Source organism: Temnothorax curvispinosus, unplaced genomic scaffold (genome assembly GCF_003070985.1).
Source record: "Temnothorax curvispinosus isolate PA1 unplaced genomic scaffold, ASM307098v1 QBEX01016698.1, whole genome shotgun sequence".
Taxonomy (NCBI): domain Eukaryota; kingdom Metazoa; phylum Arthropoda; class Insecta; order Hymenoptera; family Formicidae; genus Temnothorax; species Temnothorax curvispinosus.
The window spans coordinates 16,614-37,947 of record NW_020226478.1 but is presented as its reverse complement, the minus strand read 5'-3'; the positions used below and the strand labels follow the sequence as shown (position 1 = coordinate 37,947).

General features: G+C 35.8%; 4 protein-coding genes across 7 annotated transcripts; 2 read left to right on the top strand and 2 right to left on the bottom strand.

The window, feature by feature from the left end:
* Positions 1 to 635: 635 nt before the first annotated feature.
* Positions 636 to 2,440, bottom strand: LOC112466915 (GTPase Era, mitochondrial-like). Its single transcript, XM_025035265.1, has 3 exons — positions 2,186 to 2,440; positions 1,358 to 1,795; positions 636 to 1,242 (listed from the first exon to the last, which is right to left on the bottom strand). The coding sequence occupies exons 1-3, from the start codon at positions 2,405 to 2,407 to the stop codon at positions 889 to 891; spliced, it is 1,014 nt and encodes a 337-aa protein (XP_024891033.1). The 5' UTR covers positions 2,408 to 2,440; the 3' UTR covers positions 636 to 888.
* A 747-nt stretch (positions 2,441 to 3,187) lies between these two features.
* On the top strand, positions 3,188 to 8,016 carry LOC112466914 (signal recognition particle receptor subunit alpha homolog). Its single transcript, XM_025035263.1, has 8 exons — positions 3,188 to 3,304; positions 4,079 to 4,448; positions 4,878 to 4,919; positions 5,089 to 5,227; positions 5,356 to 5,494; positions 5,872 to 6,407; positions 6,758 to 7,172; positions 7,514 to 8,016. The coding sequence occupies exons 1-8, from the start codon at positions 3,188 to 3,190 to the stop codon at positions 7,637 to 7,639; spliced, it is 1,884 nt and encodes a 627-aa protein (XP_024891031.1). The 3' UTR covers positions 7,640 to 8,016.
* Positions 8,017 to 8,351: 335 nt separating this feature from the next.
* On the top strand, positions 8,352 to 9,560 carry LOC112466912. Its single transcript, XM_025035261.1, has 3 exons — positions 8,352 to 8,448; positions 9,029 to 9,203; positions 9,277 to 9,560. The coding sequence occupies exons 2-3, from the start codon at positions 9,038 to 9,040 to the stop codon at positions 9,348 to 9,350; spliced, it is 240 nt and encodes a 79-aa protein (XP_024891029.1). The 5' UTR covers positions 8,352 to 8,448; positions 9,029 to 9,037; the 3' UTR covers positions 9,351 to 9,560.
* Positions 9,561 to 9,745: 185 nt separating this feature from the next.
* On the bottom strand, positions 9,746 to 19,822 carry LOC112466910 (bromodomain adjacent to zinc finger domain protein 1A-like). 4 transcript variants are annotated; one of them, XM_025035255.1, is made up of 14 exons: positions 19,183 to 19,822; positions 17,494 to 17,632; positions 17,189 to 17,403; positions 16,890 to 17,100; positions 16,573 to 16,799; positions 15,818 to 16,491; positions 15,274 to 15,750; positions 14,238 to 14,731; positions 13,363 to 14,139; positions 13,061 to 13,278; positions 12,798 to 12,973; positions 12,491 to 12,604; positions 11,350 to 11,698; positions 9,746 to 10,747 (listed from the first exon to the last, which is right to left on the bottom strand). In XM_025035255.1, the coding sequence occupies exons 1-14, from the start codon at positions 19,293 to 19,295 to the stop codon at positions 10,552 to 10,554; spliced, it is 4,380 nt and encodes a 1,459-aa protein (XP_024891023.1). In that variant the 5' UTR covers positions 19,296 to 19,822; the 3' UTR covers positions 9,746 to 10,551. The 4 variants fall into 4 exon arrangements, with proteins under 4 accessions (XP_024891023.1, XP_024891026.1, XP_024891025.1 ...); XM_025035258.1 differs by having other exon boundaries at positions 9,746 to 10,735; XM_025035257.1 differs by having other exon boundaries at positions 16,890 to 17,097.
* Positions 19,823 to 21,334: the final 1,512 nt, after the last annotated feature.

Genomic DNA, 21,334 nt, shown 5'->3' with positions numbered 1-21,334 from the left:
GACGGTGAATATCGGAATGCAGCCTTAGTCATATCTGTAAATAGTTCTTTTCTTTAAATTTTTAAAATATTTGCTTATAATTCTAAACCTATGAACAAATTTTATTATGGAATAACTATTATGACTGATGGAATAACTGATTATTTCACAGGCAAGGCCAGTTCAAACCTGGAAAGCCACTGGTTGTAGCTGTAAAGGGAACTGCTCCTCACGAATGTGCGGTTGCGTGAAGAATTCCAACAGCTGTGATCCGTCATGTAAATGTGACGAAGAAATATGTAAAAATAACAGATTGTGTTATAGAGATATGTACCTACACATTAACATATGTTAATACAGTTATATTTTACTTACATTTACTTATATTTTACTTTATATTATATTTTAAATGTTAAAGTTTAAAAGTACCTACACCTCTATTTTTGTACGGTGTAAAAAATTTTTTTATCTTCAAAAATTAGAATAGTGTATATGTATTTTTATTTTTACTGATTGCATTTTTTTCCAAAAATTAGAAATACTTTGTTTAAAAACTATTCTTCCAATAAATAAAGATTTAATATGCAATGTATAAATATATTTTTTCATGTACATCTCCGTGAATAGAAAGTTATAAGTTTTGGAATATGTTTGAACCAACAAAATATATTCTAAAAAAACGGCATAGTATTAGAATTAAATATATAATTAAATAACAAGCGGTATAGTATAAATAGGAGTCTATATAGTTGTTAGGTAACGCAATGTAGAAATATATTTTTAAATCGGCGCTTGACTTTTGGTTTCGGTTTGTATTAAAAAATTAATCTTATCGCAAACATTTAACTTTATAAATGCGAGATTAAGCGATATTCAACTTTATTTTACAAATAACAAATACAAGCCGAATCACGATGGAGATTGCACGCTTATCTTCAATCTCACCGACGTTCGAAAAGCGTGCCGCAGTGCTTCCTCTGCTATAACGGCGGTCTGACCTATTCTGTTATTGTTGCCGCGCGTTAGTAGACGAGCAATTCGCTTGTTTGGACACGTGACGGACACCAGTGCCTTGATACTATCGTCGGGTGCTGGATCAAAGTGTTCCAACTTCACCTGTAAACGATATGGAACCTCGTTCGGCAGAATATCCATGAACTTTGCCCGCACCGTCTGTCGTATTACATCCTCGCACGTATTATCGCTGTAAACATGCCCTTCGTACTCCCAGGCTCGTGGCTTAGCCGTGTCTAACAAATAAGTCTGCAAAGCACAAAAAAATAATGAAATACAGACGGTACAAATATTCCAAATATGGGAATTATATTGTCATTTCCAAGAATTATATAAATATTATTTACAATAGTCATAAATTTACCCTCAAATCGTTAATGCCATCCCCAGTCAAGGCGGATATCATAAATATGTCATAGAAATCTGGAGATTTTTTGCTCTTGGTCAGAGTGTGTATCAAATCGAGTAATATTTCCTTTTTCTTTAGTCTGTCTACTTTGTTAATGACCAGAATTATAGGAATCTTGCTTCTTATATCATCCATCAAGAGTTCTAATATGTTTGTATCAATCTTGTGCCTGGTATATACATTCTCTGCGTCCTGCACAATTCCCACAATATCTGCCGCTTGCAAGGAAGTCTTTGGATCTGTTTTGAAGCTACTGGCTAACTTGAATTTTTTAGACTCTTTCGTGGAGACCATGCCGGGGGTGTCCAGGAATATCAGCTGAGTATCACCTTCACAATATATTGCATGCGCTTTAGCTTGTGTGGTGTGCGCCTTGCAAGACACAGGGCATACCTATTTAAAAACGTAATATGTATATGAAGAATTGTACATATAGAGGGATAAAAACCATAGTGGTGCAAGTCAAATTTTTAAAAATATTTTCTCGTGTGGATAAATGCAATCTGTACAATACATAAATTGCATCTATGCGCACGAGAAAATATTTTTAAAAATTTGACTTACACTACTATGGTTTTTACTCCTCCATATATGTGATAATAATAAAGTAAAAATAAATAATATAAATTTTTGTAATAAACTTTTGTAGAATGCTCCTTCTTTATGATTTTTGTGCAGGTAAGAGATACAAATAAGACAACTTAATAAATTAAACCTATGTAGACAAGATAATTTAATTTATACAAGTATACAAATTTATGCATTTAATTTAAAGATGATTACCGATTGCTTGATAAGTTGGTTAACAATTTTGCTTTTTCCAACGTTTGGTACGCCTAGGAAGGCAATTTTTAGAGACTTCTGGGCTCCGGCACGTATCGACGTAGGACTCTCGTTGGGTTGCAGAACGAATTCTCGTGCCGAAACGTCAACACTGTTCGAGAAACATCGTTGTAAATACCGTGCACTCGCGCGAATCACGTATCTCTCGATCGTGAATAACATCTCGTTTTTAAGAAATCGAAGCGACTTCAGAAATGTTACATACACGTCAAGTGATCACCGAAATTATGTTCTTTTATTTTCCTTTTATTATTACTAAAACATTACACCACCATTTTTATAGGTTATATTTGCTGGAGCAGTTCCTCCTTTTTAATTGTTGATTTCTAATTCACAAAGTTGCAATGATCAAAATGTAGGATCTAATTAAATCTGGTATGGATTGTAATTAATTTGTAGATTTCTGAAAATTTTCACAAAATAGGTCTTCCTCTTTCTTCTTCTTCTTCTTCTTCTTTTTCTTCGTCTTCTTCTTCTTCTTCTTCTTCTTCTTCTTCTTCTTCTTCTTCTTCACGTCGCATCTTGCGCGCTGCGGCGCCGCTGCCGCCGGTGGCGCCGGTGGAGCAATGGCGGACAACGGCGACTCGCGCGAAGTAGGTCTTAGTAGGTGCCTGTTTATCGACCATGTGCAGTGCACTGCGCATGAACCAAATGACCGACAGTTTCAAAAAGTGGATGTAGCACGGACACGAACCAAATTCATCGACAGTATCGAAAAGTGGATGTGACTCGTAGTTCCAATTCCTGAAGGTGGATGTGTGGCGCTACTGTACGTACGGCCTGGCAAAAGCGTCCCAAGAAAATCGCCGTCACTCATTGCGCTTTGCGCCTCTCCTGGTTAGGTCGAAAGTCGTCGTTCGACCGTGTACAAGAGGCAGGTTTTCTCTTTCTCTCTCTCTCTTTCTCTATTTCTGTCTCTCGCGTTTAAGCATCGTAAGAATCATGCTCGATCTTTTCACGATATTCAGCAAGGGCGGCATAGTGCTCTGGTGCTTCCAGAGCACGTCCCAGATTTTCGCGCCCAGCGTCAATGCCCTGATAAGGAGCGTTATATTGCAGGTGAGTCGCGAGAGTGTGACCGTCTGACAGGAGTGACAGGCACAAGTCGGCGGTCTGACGACCTTTGACCCCGTATTGCACGACGCATCTCCTCGAATCTCCTCGCGTTAAACTCACGTTCTGATCTACTTGATCGTCGACTCCTCTCGACAGTAATCTTATTTATATTTTTTAAATACCGCAGGTATCTGTTCTCACATGTCACATGTCTTCAGATTTTTATCTTTTTCTCGATCTGTCATTTCAACAAATAGAGTAGTCCAGTAGTATAATATAAAAAAGGAATATATGTTTTATATATGTAAAGCTTGGTTGAAAACTGTTTCAAAATCTATAGATGTTCTTTGAATTTGCGAACTAGTTGTACATAATAGTAAGAACGAGGTCGTTAGGTTAAATGCACCATATGGTTAGAGTTGTCAAAACAAATTGTCTTGTGAAAGATTTTTTTGCTTTGTAAATAAAATAAAATTAAATCAAAAGAATGGATGTTATAAAAAAAGAAACAAGTTTCCTGTATTTTATTTTTCTGTGAAAAGTTTATTTGGGTAATAATTCTGCTTCATCTAAAAAAGTGAAATGTCGGTGCTGGTGTAATGAAAACTCTTGTCAATATACATATATAGTTTTATATAAAATATTAAAAGTAAATAGAACTTAGTTAAAGAATTAAATATGTAAAATGAATTTTTCTTCTTAATATATGTTATTAGTAATTCTATGTATCTGTGAGATTTAAGAAGATGAGGTTCTTTACAAAAATTAATTTTTCAGGAACGTACAGGGAATCACAGCTTTGATCATGACTCCCTGCGACTACAGTATAAACTCGACAACGAGTTCGAGCTGGTATTTGTGGTGGCGTATCAGAAGATACTGCAGTTATCCTACGTGGATAAATTTCTGAATGATATCCATTTGGAGTTTAGGGATCGCTTCAAGAACGAGCTCGAGAATTCAAGCTGGTTCGCCAATTTTGAATTTGAACCAGCCTATCGTTCGGTGCTCGAACGAGCTGAACACTGGTCGCGCTCACAGGCTAAGATACCGAAGCAAATGCGCACTTTTGACGAGAGTCAGAAATCCAAGAAGACTGTCGCTAGTATGATCGAGAGAAAGGACGATAAAGATGATAAAAAGCCAGGTATAATCATAACTAACAGTATAATTACTTCGTAATGCGTTAACAGTGTATATAGCTTTATTTAATTTTGAGAAAAATGAGCTTGAATTTTAAAATCTAAATTTAAAAGAAAAAAGTAAAAGAAGGGTAAATCTTATTTGTAGTCATTTGTAAACATAATATTCAGGTTTGCTGTATAAGGGAAAGTTTACACACATACAAACGTAGAATTTACAAAAATAAGATTTATGCAATAACAATGTTCTCAGGGAAAGAAGAAATATAGTATAGTAGAAATATAGGAATATCACGCTTATTTTATTTTCGCGGTACGAAACAGTAAGGAAACTGATGTAGCATTTGGACTTACAAGCTATTTTTATTCGGTAATTTTTTCCTTCTCAATTTGGATGATGCTAAAACAGCGGTGATTTTCTTCTTCGCTTCTAGGTAAAAAGAAGAAAGCAAATAACTGTAATGGGGATTATCATAGTAAGTAGCATTTGCGAAATCCTTGCATGCTGGTGTGCTATTGTATAATATTGCATGAATAAAATAATAAAATTAACAAATATAACTTTAGTTTGTTAAAATTTTATTTGGAATTTTTTTTTCTTTACTTAAGGCTTTGTATTAAATTAAATGTATTTTAATGCTGCAGCAAAAATTCAAGATATTCCAAAACAGGAGTTGCCGAAACAGCAAGTGGAACATAATGGGGAACTCGATGAAGAAACATTGATTACCAATCGTATGAAGCTCGTTCAGAAAATGGCGGGAAAGAAGAAAGCTGACAAGCAGTAAGCATATATTCTTTTTTTAATTTCTTTTAATTTTATTTTTATAAAAAAGAATTTTTAATTGTAATATATATAAAATAACAAATTTATAAAAATTAATAACGTAATAAAAACAAATATCGTACCAGGAAAAGTCCTAAACCTGAGAAAGCTGGCAAGAAACCGCGCATCTGGGAATTGGGTGGCACAACCAAGGATCTTGCTACATTAGAGCGAACTAAAGACAAGCCCGAAGAGAATGACGATTATGTGGCAGCCAATACAGCTGTAATATTTTTTCTTTTGCATTCTTTTAATATCAAGTTTATTTCCTACTTTCTATTTGATTAGACTGAGAATCTTATGAATTTCTTTGATCGATTTAATATTTTCAAATTGATAATCAGGTTCTATCGTTTCATTTTTTTTATTTTTGGAAAAGCGTGTATAAAAAAATTGTATATAATTGTTAGTGAATATAGAATGAGTTAATTCTTACAATGGCGGATCGAAGAAAATAATTTGAAATAAAATGGACGAAGAGAAGTGTGAAAGAAATAAAATATATTGAATGAACTGATTGTCAGCCGAAGAAATTGAGATTTGTCATATATATTTTCATTATTTATATTGTTCATTTATATCTTCCGTTGCTTTCCCTGTAGCTAGTTGGACAGATGAAAGGTAGTATACGCGATCTCGAAGTGAACAGCGATTCTGAAGATAGTTCCGATCAGGAAGAGATAGAGCAATCCAAGCAGCAGCAGATGCAGAAAAAAACGAGTATGTTCTCCATGTTCAAGAGTCTGGTCGGCAGCAAATCTCTAAAGCAGGATGATATGTTACCGGTTTTGGAGAAACTAAAGGATCATTTAATCACCAAGAATGTTGCCGCGGACATCGCGCAAAAGTTATGCGATTCTGTTGGTACGAAGCTGGAAGGAAAAGTACTTGGCACCTTCGACAGCGTAGCAAACACCGTTAAAACCACCCTAACGGACGCTCTAGTACAAATACTGTCGCCCAAGAGAAGAATCGATATTCTGCGAGACGCTTTAGAAGCGAAGAAGAGTAACAGGCCTTACGTGATGACTTTCTGTGGCGTCAACGGGGTCGGCAAGTCAACGAATTTGGCCAAAATCTGTTTCTGGTTAATAGAAAATAATTTCCGCGTGTTGATAGCTGCATGCGATACATTCAGGTAAATGAATATTGACAAAATTAACAAAGCATGCTGATTTTGCCCACCAATTTTTTAAAGATCTATTATTATTTTTTAAATTAAATTGCTATTATTTAATAGTAATATCTTATTATATCTTATAAATGTGTCTCTGAAATACAATTTCTCTTATTTTATAGCATTTCTCTTATTTTTCTATACGCACATACATTTCTTTTATTTTAATTATTTCAAAATAAATATTTCCTAAGATATTAATTTGTCACTTATAACATGCCTCATTCTGTATAGTATAAATTCTAACAAGTTTCATGTATAACAGTTTTACAATTAATTTAACCTATAATGACAATCATTTTATGATTCAGAGCTGGAGCTGTCGAACAATTGAGGACGCATATGCGGCATCTGAACGCTCTACATCCACCAGAGAAGCATGGGAATCAATCGATGGTGCAGCTATATGAGAAGGGTTACGGTAAGGATGCGGCGGGTATCGCCATGGAAGCGATACGCTTTGCGAGGGACTCCAGGGTTGATGTTGTCCTGGTCGACACTGCCGGTAGAATGCAGGATAATGAACCGTTGATGCGAGCTCTGGCGAAGCTGATTAAAGTGAACGAGCCGGACTTGGTATTATTCGTGGGGGAAGCTCTCGTCGGCAACGAAGCTGTGGATCAGCTGGTGAAATTCAATCAAGCCTTAGCTGACTACAGTCAATCTGCCAATCCTCATATTATCGACGGTATCGTGTTGACGAAGTTCGATACGATCGATGATAAAGTAAGTTTTTCTTTCTATATAATCTTTATCACATATTTATTTTTTTTTGTAGAACTTGAAGTTCTTGATTCCTGAAATACGAAAATATACAATTAAGAATTATTCTGTAGGATTGATATTTGTGCTGCAAAAATTATATTTTGTTTGATCTCGTTTTAAGTAATTTAATTTTTATATATAGAACATAAATATTATTATATTTATATTAATATATTGATTATTATAAAAATATATTAAATATAATATAACACACCATATATATATATGCATAGGAAATATATTTTCCTACGTAATATCTATTAATTTTTTACGCAGCATTTACTCACAAATATTATTTACAGGTCGGCGCAGCTATCACAATGACATACATCACTGGTCAACCTATTGTTTTTGTTGGAACCGGCCAAACTTACACCGATCTAAAATCATTGAATGCCAAAGCAGTGGTACACGCTTTGATGAAATGAGGAGTGTTAACAAGCAATAATAAACCTACAAGCGTTCTATCCGTAACATTCGTAGATTTTATTCAAGCTTTGTTACACATTGTTACAGTCGAGCTCTTGTATTATGTCAAGACTGAATTAGATTGTCTGGCCAGACCAATCGAAATGGGGACTAAAAGGAAAATTAAGAATAGACATGCTAACTCAGACCTGATAAATAAATATAAAAATTCGACTGTACAAAATTTCGCGAGAAATCGCGCTGTTGTTATGAAAACAAAAAAAGAATCTGATATTAGGAAGAAAAAGAAAGGAGGAAACTGATTGTGCTCTCAATTGGCGATGTATTAGGTTACAAACAATTGTATTTATCAAATAAAGTTGGATATTTCACAGTTTAGAAGTGGTTTTTGTTCCACAAGGCGCAGTCGTCGCAGAGTTCGACTCCGCTTTTTTTCATCTCAATAAGACTACGTCATACGAAAAATTTGAAATTATACAAAATTTTTTAAGTTTTATAAAGAAATTAATTTTTTGCATCATCGATTAATAATTAATTGTGGATGTGAGAAGCAATGAAAATAAATAACCGTATGGTAGCCTGTGGTAGCCCAACAAATTGCAAATGTGGGCGGGAATACGAAGTGCCGCCACGAAGAAGTAGCGTGAAGTAGCGTAGCCAATCAGGCCTTCTTATTAGGTATGCCCCTCGTGCCCCTCTATTTCTTTACTCGTGCCGCTGGCCGCATCCTTCGCCTACGATTCGGAGAAGGATAGATACATTACATAATTCCACGCAGTTGTTATCGTAATATATTATAAATCCAAAAGTGAGTAATTAAAAACTGTTAAACATGAAGTTAAAAAAGCGAGCGCACGATATAATCGTTTCCTTTTGTAATTTATCTAACAATCGCTAGCGATAAGCGAGGTTAAATCGTCACACGTCTGTTCGCCTGTCATTTTCTTTCTTCAAGGATTTATGATCGGTCGATTGAAATCACTATTCCAAACTTATTCTGTTTGCACTAACAATGTGAATCGTGTATGACCTCTATTTTTTGTGATTTGAATATATATAACGAGAGAGGAAATCCTTTTGCATAATTTTTATAGGTTATCAACATAAGTGTAATCTGCGCTTGAACACCTGCAGTTCTATTCTGTAATTCTTAATGACAGCGTCGTTATCGTTACATTGTCGTTACACAAATACAATTTAAGTAAATAAAAAAGCTGCGACAATACAACGTAAGAACATTGTCGTTAAGAGTTACAGGCCTAACCTGGTGTATGTACTTGATACGCTTGCAAAATTGCGCTAACACATCTCTTGCACAATCTATTATATTACTATTGCCATTTACATTATTGGGCACAAAGGATCTAATTACAGTTAATCTGTTACAGACGACCAACATGTCGCAAGGCGCACCGTTTCGACCCATGAAATACCCATATACCTTAACTGCAAAGGTTGCTCAGTTCCCATACAGATATTACATAAAACACAGTTGGCTGTATAGATATTTGCTGATCGGCACACTTGTATCGTTCCCGATATTTTATAAAGTTCAAAAGCTATGTGAGTATTACGTCACGTCTCGATGTCTGTCCGATTTAACGAAATATGCATCATCCGCTACTTCTGTTTTCAGCGTACGCTCCTGAGAACGTTGCGAAGTGGGACAAACTCCACCGGGAAATGTTCGAGGGTACTGGTCATCATTAAAATGAAGATCGTTAGAGTTGTATGTTAAAACAAATTATGTATTGGAGAAAGAGAACTTGTAATCTTTTCTCTGTCCAATTAGAAAAAATAAATCCTTAAATCATATGTGAGATAATTTATGGAGAGGCAGAGGAGGATTGTTGAAAAAAAGTCTATTTGAAGATTTGTGTTATCAAAATAATCGTATAAAATATACATGACTAAAAAGAACACTTTACTGTGTAATACAATCGATATTTTGTACCATAGCTTATATAAATCTAGCCTGAAATTAAAAAATGTCAAAAATAAACTAAAACGGAAAAAAATAAGTACTATTAACATGAAACGTAAATTTACATAGGTGTTACAGAACAATTGAAATAACACTTCTCAGTTTGATAAGTCACAGAACACGCAGTACAAAAGTATCCAATTTTATTGTCTGGATCTACAAACATAAGTTTTTTATGAATGACGCTTTTATAACTTATGCTTTTTTTTTTTTTTTTTTTAAGCTGTGCTCGTACTCATCATTAAAGCTCGCGTACAGACGATTTCGAGAAAAGTAAAATTTATAGTGCGATTTATCATGTATACAGTTAACGATTCTTAATATAATTATACGGCAATGTGTACATATAGATTGCCGCTTTACGTGAATAATGTTAAAATAAATAATTGAACGATGCGAGAATATATCGAGCATCTCTCCTTGTTTACATCTATAAAGAAAATAATGCTATTCTTGTACTGATCGAAGCGAATAAAACCAATCGGCTGGTATATGTCGTTTTATAATGCTCTATGAGTGCGCGATTATATCTAAAAGTATATGTGCGGCTATGTATATGCAAATAATACTGCGTACCGTCTTTATTACAAGCCTCGAAGAATTCGACTGTAGAGACATTTTTCTTTTTTTTTTTTCATATATTTGCATCGGTGATTCTGTAGAATAAAATCTTCGTAATTGTACTATTCCGTGAATTGTCATCAATGTAATTTTATATTACTCTGTCGAAAGAATCAAAGTATACAATTTACAAATGTCTTGAGCTACATACAGAATCTTTCGACCGCTCAACATCGGTATACAAGTCCACATATATGCTGAGTTCAAAATATATAAAATATGAGCGGCTCTAGATTTAAATTTCATGAGTATACATCGTAATGAAATATATATATTTATATATGTATAGATCTAATCTTTTTCATTCTATCTTCTTTTCTGCGCTTCACTTTCGTCGTCTTCGCTTCCTGACGCACCGTCTTCCTCGTCGTCATCGCTAACCAATCTCGGCCTCTTAATTTTGGGTTCTTCTTGGAAAAGTGCTTCATCGAAATTCAAGTCCAATTCTTTGCAGCGTTTCTCGAAGTACTTGCGTAATCGCATACCTGCACTATACACGTAACTATTTTTAACCAGACATAGCCTCGCTTCATACACTCACATTTTTAAGCTGGTTCGGAGGCCAAAGATTATTTACATCAACAACAACAAAGTCTATTAAAGTTACAAACGAATTAACACGTTCGCAAATTTTGTAAAAAGATGTAAGAAAAATCGAATCCTTCCGTTAAGCAATTATAAAATAGTTAATCACATTTAATTATTTACAACATGTATATTATCCTTTCGTGTAATGATAATATTATCTTACCAAGTATTATAGCGTTTGTATTTGTTACATTTTGTTAGATTTGTGATATTCTACCGACCTAATCCAAATCACACCCAACAATTTATCTATACACTGAGTTAAATTAGTATACAAATACAAAAATGATAAAGATATTAATTTATCAGTGTTATTAATAATAATTACATGATGTGTTAATTAAAATCAATGTGTGTGTATAATTAATAAATTATTGTTAATAATATATGGATGAAATATATAAATTAATACTATATATTAATTAACATTAATAGATTTATCTATGCAACATGAATCTTAATCTCTGGCATCCGAACTTGTGTGAAATAGAGATAAAAATAATGTTGATTACTTACTTGTATACGGAACTATGTTCCTTGTTGTACAATCCACAGTTTTCAAAGACCAATTGGCAATCGCTAAAGAATTTATCTACTGTCTCGTAGTCGCCGTTATTAAGTTTGAACTTGATAGTTCCAAAGTCCATCGGATTGGAGATGATATCGTGATAATCCGGAACTTCATCCTTCGTAACGGGTGACAGAAACGGCCACGAATCTCTGTGATGCTTGATATCGGTCAACAATTCTTGCAATTTAGCCATAGATCCCCTAATCGAATTCTTGTCTCCGTGTTCAATTTCGGCGGCTCTTTTCGTCGCACGCCGCGTTTGTCTCGGTTCAGTGTCATCCGATGCACTGCTATCTGTACATCAAAAATTTTCAAATTAGCACATCACATTTTGTCGGTTCAATTTGGAATTACTTATGAAGTGAAGTCCATGCTAAAAACTAAAGTTCTATCGATGTGATATTCATGTGATATGCACATGGGTTAGCAATAGCCTACGAATTTCATTGCCAAGATGATAAGATGTATCCAAGCATTTACATGACAGGGATGTAATGCTATATTAGGGTCTGTCCATAATAAGTCCCATTTTACTCGGAGGTCAAAACAAGAATTATATGCGTATGTGTGCGTGTGCCATGTATCGTGCCATATTTTATTTCAATTATTCGATTTTATATACACTATGAAAATTATTGTATAAGAAGACTACTTCTACATTTCAAAATAAAAAAAAAGTTGATATTATACAATTAGTCCAGATCTATATTAATTATAGTACATAGTAATTATTTATTATATTAATTTATACAAATTTTCCTTGTCCAGATACATACTAATGAAAGAGAAATATCATCTTTCCGAAAAAATAAGTGATAATACAGAAACGTTTAATAAAATAATTGAAAACAAGAAGCAGAAGTCGACAGATTTATAGTAAATAATTCATTCGGTTAGTACGCTATCCCCAAAATAAAAATTATAAGAATTATTCAGATATTAATAATGAACAGACCCCCGATGATGAACCGTACGGGTCTTCTAACGTGCGGTGCTTTCCAAAAATAAAAAAAATAAAAAGAGATTGGCCATGGTGATGCTACGCACATATATATACACAGTAAAAAAAAGGGATACAATACAGACCGTCCCAGTCTGTAGATTCTGTAGTGAGGAGGCTCTTGGCAAAGCCATGGATGCGAGAGCGTGCTGCTGCTGCGCACAGCCTCTCCTTGTCTCTTTCCCTCTCGCGCCCCCTCACTATCAACATAATTTTAACGCTAAGAAACTTCTTTATAATATCCTTATAACAATTTGTCTACGTCTCTACTTTTGATCTACATTAAATGCGGGAAATTTTTTTCTTCTCAAATTATAACAAAAGAAAAACGCCCTTGAGACATTTTCGCCCGTAAACTCCTCCGTATATTTCTTCGTATTATTTCCCCATTACCTTTCGTTGCGTTCCTTCTTTTAGCTTTGCATTTAGTGCAAGACCATCTTCCTCTAGGAGCTCTCGACAATGGCGGTTCTACGCATTCCAAGTGATAACGATTCGAACATGTGTCACAAGCAATCACCTTCCCACCGCTTTTACACGACACGCATAAGTTCTCTAGTCGTATGTTTCTAACACAGTAAAAAAAAAAAAAATTAAAAACATTAACAATAATAATTAAGATAACAGATTTTAATGCTATGGAGACATAAGCTTACATATCTTCATCGCTGTCCTCGTCGTCTTGATCGTCTTCTTGGTCGCCCTCGTCGTCGCTTTGCGGTGCGCGCCTCGCGCGATTGTGTCGCGTCTCTTTGGTCAATACTGTCTCTTCCTCGAGCTCATCCTCGAATCTTTTCCGCTTTTTAGCTTTTTCTTTGGGTTTTATCTCCGGTGGTCTGCATGCTGTACAAAACCAGTCTCCCGGTGGTACAGCCTACATATAGAAAATATACGAGGAAATGATAATTCAGTCGATCGCTCTATTACGGAAACGTCAGTATAATGAACTATTAATTACATTAAGTTTCGGTTTCAGACAATAGAGATGGTGTCCCCTGTTGCATCCGTCGCAAAGCAACATGTTCTCCGCATCCCTACGCCTTCGGCATATACGACACTGAGCGTTTAACCCGCTTCTGTCCCACGCGACACTATTATGCAAGGTACTTAAGTGAACGAACAACTGAGACCAGTTCGTAGACGCTATTAACGATTGTTCCCATCTCTCTCGTGCTTCCTCGCCCGACCATTTTTTGTCCTTTTGATCGGGCCCCAGTGGTCTTTGTAAGTACCTTTGTTCTATAGCGTGGGACAACTGTAAAATAGCACAAGCCAGCTGTTTGACAGCTGCCTGTTGCCTTTGATCGGCCACCATTTCATCATCACCGGGTAAACCTAGGTATATTCCTGGGTCCTTGTAAGTCTTTATGCTAATGCTCCCAACCTCAGAGTCGGGAGTACCGGGTCTGCTGTGTTTAGACTCGTTCTTTATTTTGTCTATCAAAGCATTAGGCGGTGTATCTATGTCTACCTCACTACCGGCACACATCAACTTGTCACATTGTTTGTCGTAACTTCTCTGGTTAATCGCGTTCCTCCAGATGGCACGATTGATAATCTTAAGGGATCCTAGGCAACCCGAGTTGATCTTGTCTTCGAAATCCAAAATGTGATCTCTCAAAGTCAATTCCATCACATCGTCGATCGACATATCAGGAGGAAAATTCAAGTTTGCATTTTCATATTTATTTTTCTTAACCGCCTTATTAATTTGCCCTTTACTCGAGTCTGAAAACTACGTACGAATATCCATTTACTTTTCGTCCTTTAACTACGTATAACTATAGGTGTAGAGGTAGTATACTTTAATAAACTATATAAAAATATACTTACAACTTCAGGATTTAATCTGTGTTTAGGACATTCATCGATAACGAGGAGCAAATTGTCCATCTCTTGTAAAAGATTATTTCTAAGCTCGCTCTCCCTGACACCCCTTGTACTTAAACTATCTATTAACGCTTGAATGTCTTCTTGATTTCCGTAAAAGCTCCACTTTATCAGTGATCTCTTGCAATGAACAGGACAATCTTTGTCTCCTGTACACAGAACTAAACTTCTTTTGATGTTGGTGAGATCTTGTTTAAATTCTTTCCGTGGGCTTGATTCTTTCCGTGGCGATTTGACACCATTTTTATCCAAGGATAGAAGCTTCTTGGGTGATTTCTTCGATTTTTTGAAACTATTTTCTTTGTCACTGAACTCATCCTCAAATTTATTTTTTAGATATGCGTAGGTTGCCTCCTTGTCTTGCAACTCGGGATGGTGCGGCGTACCCTCGGGAAGACAATTTCCAGGCCAAAGTTCGTCATTTTCGACAAATAATCCTACAATAAAGATTAAGAAAAATTAATTAAAGTAATAACTTAATTAAGAGGTGTTATAAACTTTTGTCAGAAATTCTGTAAGTTATAATATTGGAAAGTTACACGCTGAAAATAAAAGAATTGAATGTTATAAAATTTAATTCCTTTTTTAATTACTTTTTCAAAGTAATAATAATTATAAAAGTATAATCAAATAAAGCGCAATGTGACCATTTTAATTTTAATAAAATTGTGAATCAAGTTTCATAAAAAAAAACAAAGATATTGATTAACATATCTCATTAACAATATTTTTCTTGAAAAGATATTGAAGTAAACAAGTTATGTTAAAAAAAAAAAAAAAGAAAAAAAAAGTACAAGCTAGTTAACTTTGTTTTTAAATTCGTGATGTGAAAATTTTAAATCCAAAGTGATATGTATCTTAATTGCAACCAGAATCAATTAAAAAATATATATATAAAACATTGAGTCTTTTATTCTCAATTTTGGATATTAAACATTTCATATTAAAAATTTTATAAAACAAAAACATAGAAACGTACCTGGTATAGATATAAATCTCCAATATCTTCGATGCGCTCTATCTGCACCTAAATAAATCATCATTTTGTCATCCCTTGACGCTTGTTGTAGTTCCTTTAGTTTATTTTCATATTCTTCTCTTTTCTTTCCTTCTTCGTAATTACCACGCGTGATCTTTTTCGGTTTCGGCTCTTCTTCCTCGAGCTTTCCCTCTTTCTCGCGTTCTCGCATCTTTTCTCTCTCCTCCTTCTCCTTTCTCTGTTCGGCAAGCAAGAACAATTTCAATTCTTTTTTCGCTTGATGCAATTTATCGTATCGCTCCTCAATTGCATCGCGTATCGATGCAAATGCAAGCAACTGATTGATCAGACATGTGACAATCTTCATTTTGTCGTCTAACTCAAGCTCGCAGACATTACGATGGCCCAATAATCGCAAAAGGTAGCCTTCATTTAGCCTCAAAAGAAGTGCTGGTTCATCAAAATTTGTATAGCCACCTACAATCACAATAATTTTTTTTTTTTATAGAAAGTATATTAATATTAAATAATAAATCATACGTACCCTTTTGAGAATATCGCCATTTCGAAGCGGCTTCGCTTATACGTCCCCCGGAGCTTAGTAAATGTTGCCTCAAAATCTCACTCAGAGTTACATGATCCAATGTGAGTTCTGATAATTTGCATCCCTGATAAGTTGAGCACCATCTAGAAGCCAATGTAGCGAGCTTGATGGCTTTTGCCATTGATGATGCACCTTCATAAGCACTAATGTCATCCAACAAAGTGGATGCTTGCGCATCACTTTCATTGTCTTCTCCAGCTTGGTACTTGAATATATTTGACAATAACAGTTGTAAAAGATCGCTCCACGGACCCGACGCTTCTTTGGTCAACAATGCCTTCTCCACTAGTTCCAAATTAAAACCTCCCGGAAAATATACGGACACTTCTAATTCTTCATTAAAAAATTCAAGAAATTCCGTTATCATAGCGAAATCTCCAAACTTCTCGTTCGGTATGTTGCACTTAATGACAGTAGGTTCGGGAATGGGACTAAGATCTTCACACTCGAGATCTTCTCTCGGTTTGTTCCATTGTTTCATATATGCAGCTAAAGCCGCTAACTTTTGTTTCTTTTCCTTTTTACGCTCACTTTTCAACTCCCTTTCTTCTTTACGTTTCGCTTTCTCCTCCAAAGCTTTTGCCTTAAGTTCCTCTTTGAATTTGCCATTCGTTCTATTAATAAAATATTTCAGAGATATTAAAAAATACATTAAATAGACATCTTTTAACAAAGCCTTAATGAATAGCTTTTACCTTGGTTTCCGGAATTTCTTCACCACGGCAGTATCATTCACTTTTTTCAGAGGATCCGCTTTCTCGAGTGTTTTTTGTTTTGATACATTTGAGGTGAGAAATTTATCCATGGATTCTTGCTTTTGTTTGACCGATTTTTTTACACGCACCGTAAAATCTGGGAGTGTCCCGGCAAATATGGTATCAAAACGTACTTTGTTAATCCCATATTTTTCCAAAACACTTTCCTATACAATAATGAAACAAAAAGTAATATTACAAAAGCGCAAAAATATCTTCAGACATTCATAATTTTGTATCAACAATTCTGTATTAACCTTGACAACCCATATACCGCTATCATTTTGTTCACAGAGTTGACGAAGAAATATCTTGTTACGATCTCTGCTGTAATGCTGCTTTCGTCTTCTGACCTGAGACGCTTCCACTATCATAATCTGACTGACGTCAGAATCTCCAGAATCTAATTGTTCTACCTCGTAACGAAATAACTTCGCTGGTGGATGATAATAATGTTCCTGTAGACTTCTGAAACAGCGACGCAGAATAGAATAAACTCAATAAAATTAAAAAAAAAAATTAATAAAATCGTTTAAAACTCAATTAATTCATTTACCTGCCATTTTCATTCATATATGCCTTAATTTGCTGTTCCGTAGGTACGATGACTTGAAGAACATGACAGTTACACCAAGCGTCGTCGGTAAAGCTAGCTTCTACCATTTCTCCTACAAAATAGCGATCTCTCGCAAATTGGTAAACGTCTTCGATCATCTCGTTGAAAGAAGATCTATTTGTTTTACTAGCCAGATAAAGTATAGGGATTCGCAGCTAAAAAAAATATAGAATTTTACATATGGAATAATATACATATTATTAATGATGATTCAACACATAGATTACATAAAAATTTAATTATACCTCCATTGGGAATTCTTTCAAGCTCCTCTTCGCATTTTCTTCGCATTGCAAAGCTTCCTCGAATGTCATATTAGTTTTACCTGTGATACTACATGACCATATAAGGGAGTTGCACAAGATTATCCGCTCGCAAAATTCACTGTAACAGAAAATACATAAAGTTTATTACAATATAACTTATATAGAATAATTTTTATATACGTATATTTATTTTAAATTAATTTAACTTATTAAATCTTCAAAATATATAAAAGCTTTAAAAAACACGAATAACATTTGATTATTAAATATACTTAAAAATTAAAAATAAAGTTAAAAGCTTATATATATGTATGTGTATGACCATAGAATATTATAATTATGTTCATTCGTATGTACATTTAACAAAACTTCAAATTGTGTTCATACATATCTATAAAAAGCTTATTAAAACAATAATATAGAAACTAGATTAATAAATGTTAAGCACATTTGACAGTGTAACAACTAATAACAGTAAAATCCATTCAATTTGTAAATTAACAATGTAAGAGATACATATCTGACTATAAATTTTTACTTAAACCGACATAACAGGTATTTTCCAACAAGAAACAATAAAAATTCATCTTTATTCATTATCTATTCAATATATTGTATGATGGTCGTTAATCTAAATGATGTAAATGCAAATTCTTAATAAGTATCAGTCAGAATGTTCCTATTGAGTAGAATCTTATCCGAATAAAAAAATACCTACAATTTAAAAAAATGTCATTCATGGTAAAACGACACTGTGTTGTTGTATCGAATGACGCTCTCAAATTATTAAGACACCGAAAAAATTCATTAATGAATTCGTCAACATAATGCAGCATAAGTGCATGATAAATGATAAATTGATAAAGCTTTCCCGAGTTTGTTTACAATCAGTCCATTCACGTTTTTTTTAACTGTATTTCAACATACATTACCGTACGTTTTCAAAAAAAGGAAAAAAAAAAGGGAAAAGGAATTTAGCGTGAAATAGAATATACGATTTTCGAGTAAAATTGGCCTTAGGAAGACTTTGATCAAACTGATTAGCTTAATCAGCGACTAATGTCCATCTCTACCAATGATTTAACTTTATTCTCGGTTTGACTTACTTTTTTATCTTTTTCCAGTTCTAAGATAAAAAAGTAAGTTAAATCGAAATTACAGTTAATATATATTGACAGAAATGGACATTAAACTCGTAATTTTATTAATCTTCTTTATTGTCTGAAGTAAAAATTAGATCGGGGACGAATCGCCTACAGTCGTTTTGCTGCGAGCAATTCTGCTGGTCGAATTAATCGCTGCTCAAGTTAATCCGGATTCGATCAAAGTCGCCTTCATTCACGTGGACGTGAACAAACTTTTCGGAACAAATTTCTGAGCCAGGCCGGAACAAGCCAAGACGGGCTTCGGTCTACAATCTTATGACAAGATTACACCAGTTTTTATGCAATGCGGTAGTCGGGACCGACAATTGGCGCATTATTCGCGCGGTAACGCAAGCCCGCGTCCGCGGTCCCCCGCGGATAAACAATCGATCGCGCTTTAATGATGTATCCGCTCTCCCGCGTATACGGCGACGCGAAACGTCGTCGACAATCTCGGGCGACGGGATCAATCGGGCCCCGAAGCCCGGCCGTTGCGTCCTCCCACGTCCCGCGGAGCACTCACTTGTAGTTCTTGAATATCTCGTTCGTAACCTCGCAGTGGTAGACCTCGTCGTCGTCCCTGAAGTCCGAGGAGACGTGAAGCCGCTGGAACGGCTGTTTGCGTAGAAGCGGCATCGCGACCGTCGGCCGCGATCGCGACGATTCTCTTTATTCTTCCCTCTTCTCGTCCTCCTTATCCTCCTTGTCCTCTTCCTCAGCCCTCAGCCTTCTCGACGCGCCGCGGACGCACGGACAACGCTCTCTCCCTCTCTCTCTTTCTCTCCCGTCCTCTTTCGCTGTCGCGCTCTCTCACGCGCGCGACGCACGCCAAGTGGCACGGGACGACGGACGGACCGTGTGCGCGCGGTGGTGTTCGCGCCAGCAGCACCGGGATCCCGACGTCGGGCCGCGAGAGGCTATGCCCGTCGACGCCGCCGATCGGCGTTCCGGTTACCGCGTTTAACGTAACCGCGCGGCGTGTCTCCCGCGCCGCGGCAATCTCATAACCAGGATAACGCGACGATTCCCGTCCGACGGCGTCCGACGTCCGACACCGCCGTTCGACGCGCACGGCACAAGGTTTCTCTCGACGCGGTAAAAACGACTCGTCCCCGCGCACCTGGCCACAGCCGTATCGCACACACACGGCCGGAAGCCAACGGCGAATGGTATGGAATAGTACGCTGACCGCCGTTGCCAACTTGACGTTTCGCGCGCGCGGATGCCGCGGATCGGCGCGCGCGGCCGGGCAGGGGCGGATGCTGGCGCGCGCCTACCCGATGGTCAGCATTTCTGCCGTTGCGGATTAACTTTAATCTCGATTTAACTTACTTTTTATTCCTTTTTAGTTCTTAGAAATTAGAAGAAGGATAAAGAGTAAGTTAAATTGAGATTAAAATTGATTCGCGTAGGTAGAAATGGACATGAAACGCAATCGCGCCTTTTTACGTTCGATAAATTCGATTCGATCATCTGGAAGCTCGGGCCAATCCGATCCGCGGGAAGGCGAGCGTGTTTTTATCAACGGGAAAATAAACGAGCGCAACTAGATAATTTACAATCTATTACGCAATGAGACGTATGTACGAACGCGAAATGTTATTCGTTGGGAAAGAGCGGCGATCGAGCAAACGTTTATAGTTCTGATTTCTACAAATATATGTAGATTAACTTTAATCTCGGTTACTTTTTTAACTCTTTCTAATTCTTAGAACTAAAAAAGATAAAATAAAGATAAGCTAAACTGAGATTATAAAGTTAATTAATCTACGTTGATAGAAATGGATGACGCATTAAAGTGGCGAATCTCGTAAAAACGAGACAATTATATAAACTCCGCGATGTCCATGTAATTATGAATTGACGTTCGGACGCGTAATTAAATTTAGCGCAAATCATGGAATAAAAAGCCTTTTGTGTCTACGACGTTAGAAATCGCTCCGAGATCTCGGACGGAGTAAGTATTAACCAATCGCATTGGTCAATTGCCGAATTGTTTAAATATGATTGGTCAATTTTTTCTCCGTCCGAGATCTCGGATTTCTATAAATATCGTGGACAACTGGACATAAGGCATTACAGGGGATCGAACTGATCCGAGATATATCCTCCATATCTTATAATCCAGTTTCCATGCACGCGTTGAAACCAAAGACTTCTAAATATATAAGACCAATGCTCGTTCCGCCAATTAAACGCATGCTCCTTTTGACGCATGCTGTGTGAATGAAGATTGAAATTTAAAAAATTCAACCCTTTTATGTCCAGTTTTATCAATACAGATTTTAATTAATCTCGGTATAACTTTATACTTTTTATCTTTTTCTAGTTATAATTAAGAATTAGAAAGTTAATCGACATTGGTAGAAATGGACATTATAGACGCGTGCATGGAAATGGAAAACAGCTAGGATTATATTGTGCTGTAAATTTTAAGATTGAATCTGCATGGTATTTACATTTATGCTTACAAACCTTTTTCATGTAGACAATGTAAACAATGTAAATTATTATAAATTGAATGATTGATTGATATTAATATTTTTTAAAACTATTTTTGCGAACAATCTTACAAAAATAAAAAGTAGTTTTAAATTAGATTAGATATTAGATATACATTTCAATTTTAATTTATTTACTAAAACTATATCTGAGAACGATCGAGCGTGGCCTAG

What these genes read in the sequence shown, in the direction of transcription:
- LOC112466915 (XM_025035265.1), bottom strand. Translation starts at nt 2,407, where the DNA reads ATGTTATTCACGATCGAGAGATACGTGATTCGCGCGAGTGCACGGTAT. An exon ending in ACCAACTTATCAAGCAATCG is followed by an intron (nt 1,796 to 2,185) that starts GTAATCATCTTT and finishes GTTTTTAAATAG; the next exon opens with GTATGCCCTGTGTCTTGCAA. An exon ending in ATGGCATTAACGATTTGAGG is followed by an intron (nt 1,243 to 1,357) that starts GTAAATTTATGA and finishes TGTGCTTTGCAG; the next exon opens with ACTTATTTGTTAGACACGGC.
- LOC112466914 (XM_025035263.1), top strand. Translation starts at nt 3,188, where the DNA reads ATGCTCGATCTTTTCACGATATTCAGCAAGGGCGGCATAGTGCTCTGG. An exon ending in AAGAAGAAAGCTGACAAGCA is followed by an intron (nt 5,228 to 5,355) that starts GTAAGCATATAT and finishes ATATCGTACCAG; the next exon opens with GAAAAGTCCTAAACCTGAGA. An exon ending in ATGTGGCAGCCAATACAGCT is followed by an intron (nt 5,495 to 5,871) that starts GTAATATTTTTT and finishes CTTTCCCTGTAG; the next exon opens with CTAGTTGGACAGATGAAAGG.
- LOC112466912 (XM_025035261.1), top strand. Translation starts at nt 9,038, where the DNA reads ATGTCGCAAGGCGCACCGTTTCGACCCATGAAATACCCATATACCTTA. An exon ending in TTATAAAGTTCAAAAGCTAT is followed by an intron (nt 9,204 to 9,276) that starts GTGAGTATTACG and finishes TTCTGTTTTCAG; the next exon opens with CGTACGCTCCTGAGAACGTT.
- LOC112466910 (XM_025035255.1), bottom strand. Translation starts at nt 19,295, where the DNA reads ATGCCGCTTCTACGCAAACAGCCGTTCCAGCGGCTTCACGTCTCCTCG. An exon ending in GAGATTTATATCTATACCAG is followed by an intron (nt 14,732 to 15,273) that starts GTACGTTTCTAT and finishes TCTTTATTGTAG; the next exon opens with GATTATTTGTCGAAAATGAC. An exon ending in GAGGACAGCGATGAAGATAT is followed by an intron (nt 12,974 to 13,060) that starts GTAAGCTTATGT and finishes TTACTGTGTTAG; the next exon opens with AAACATACGACTAGAGAACT.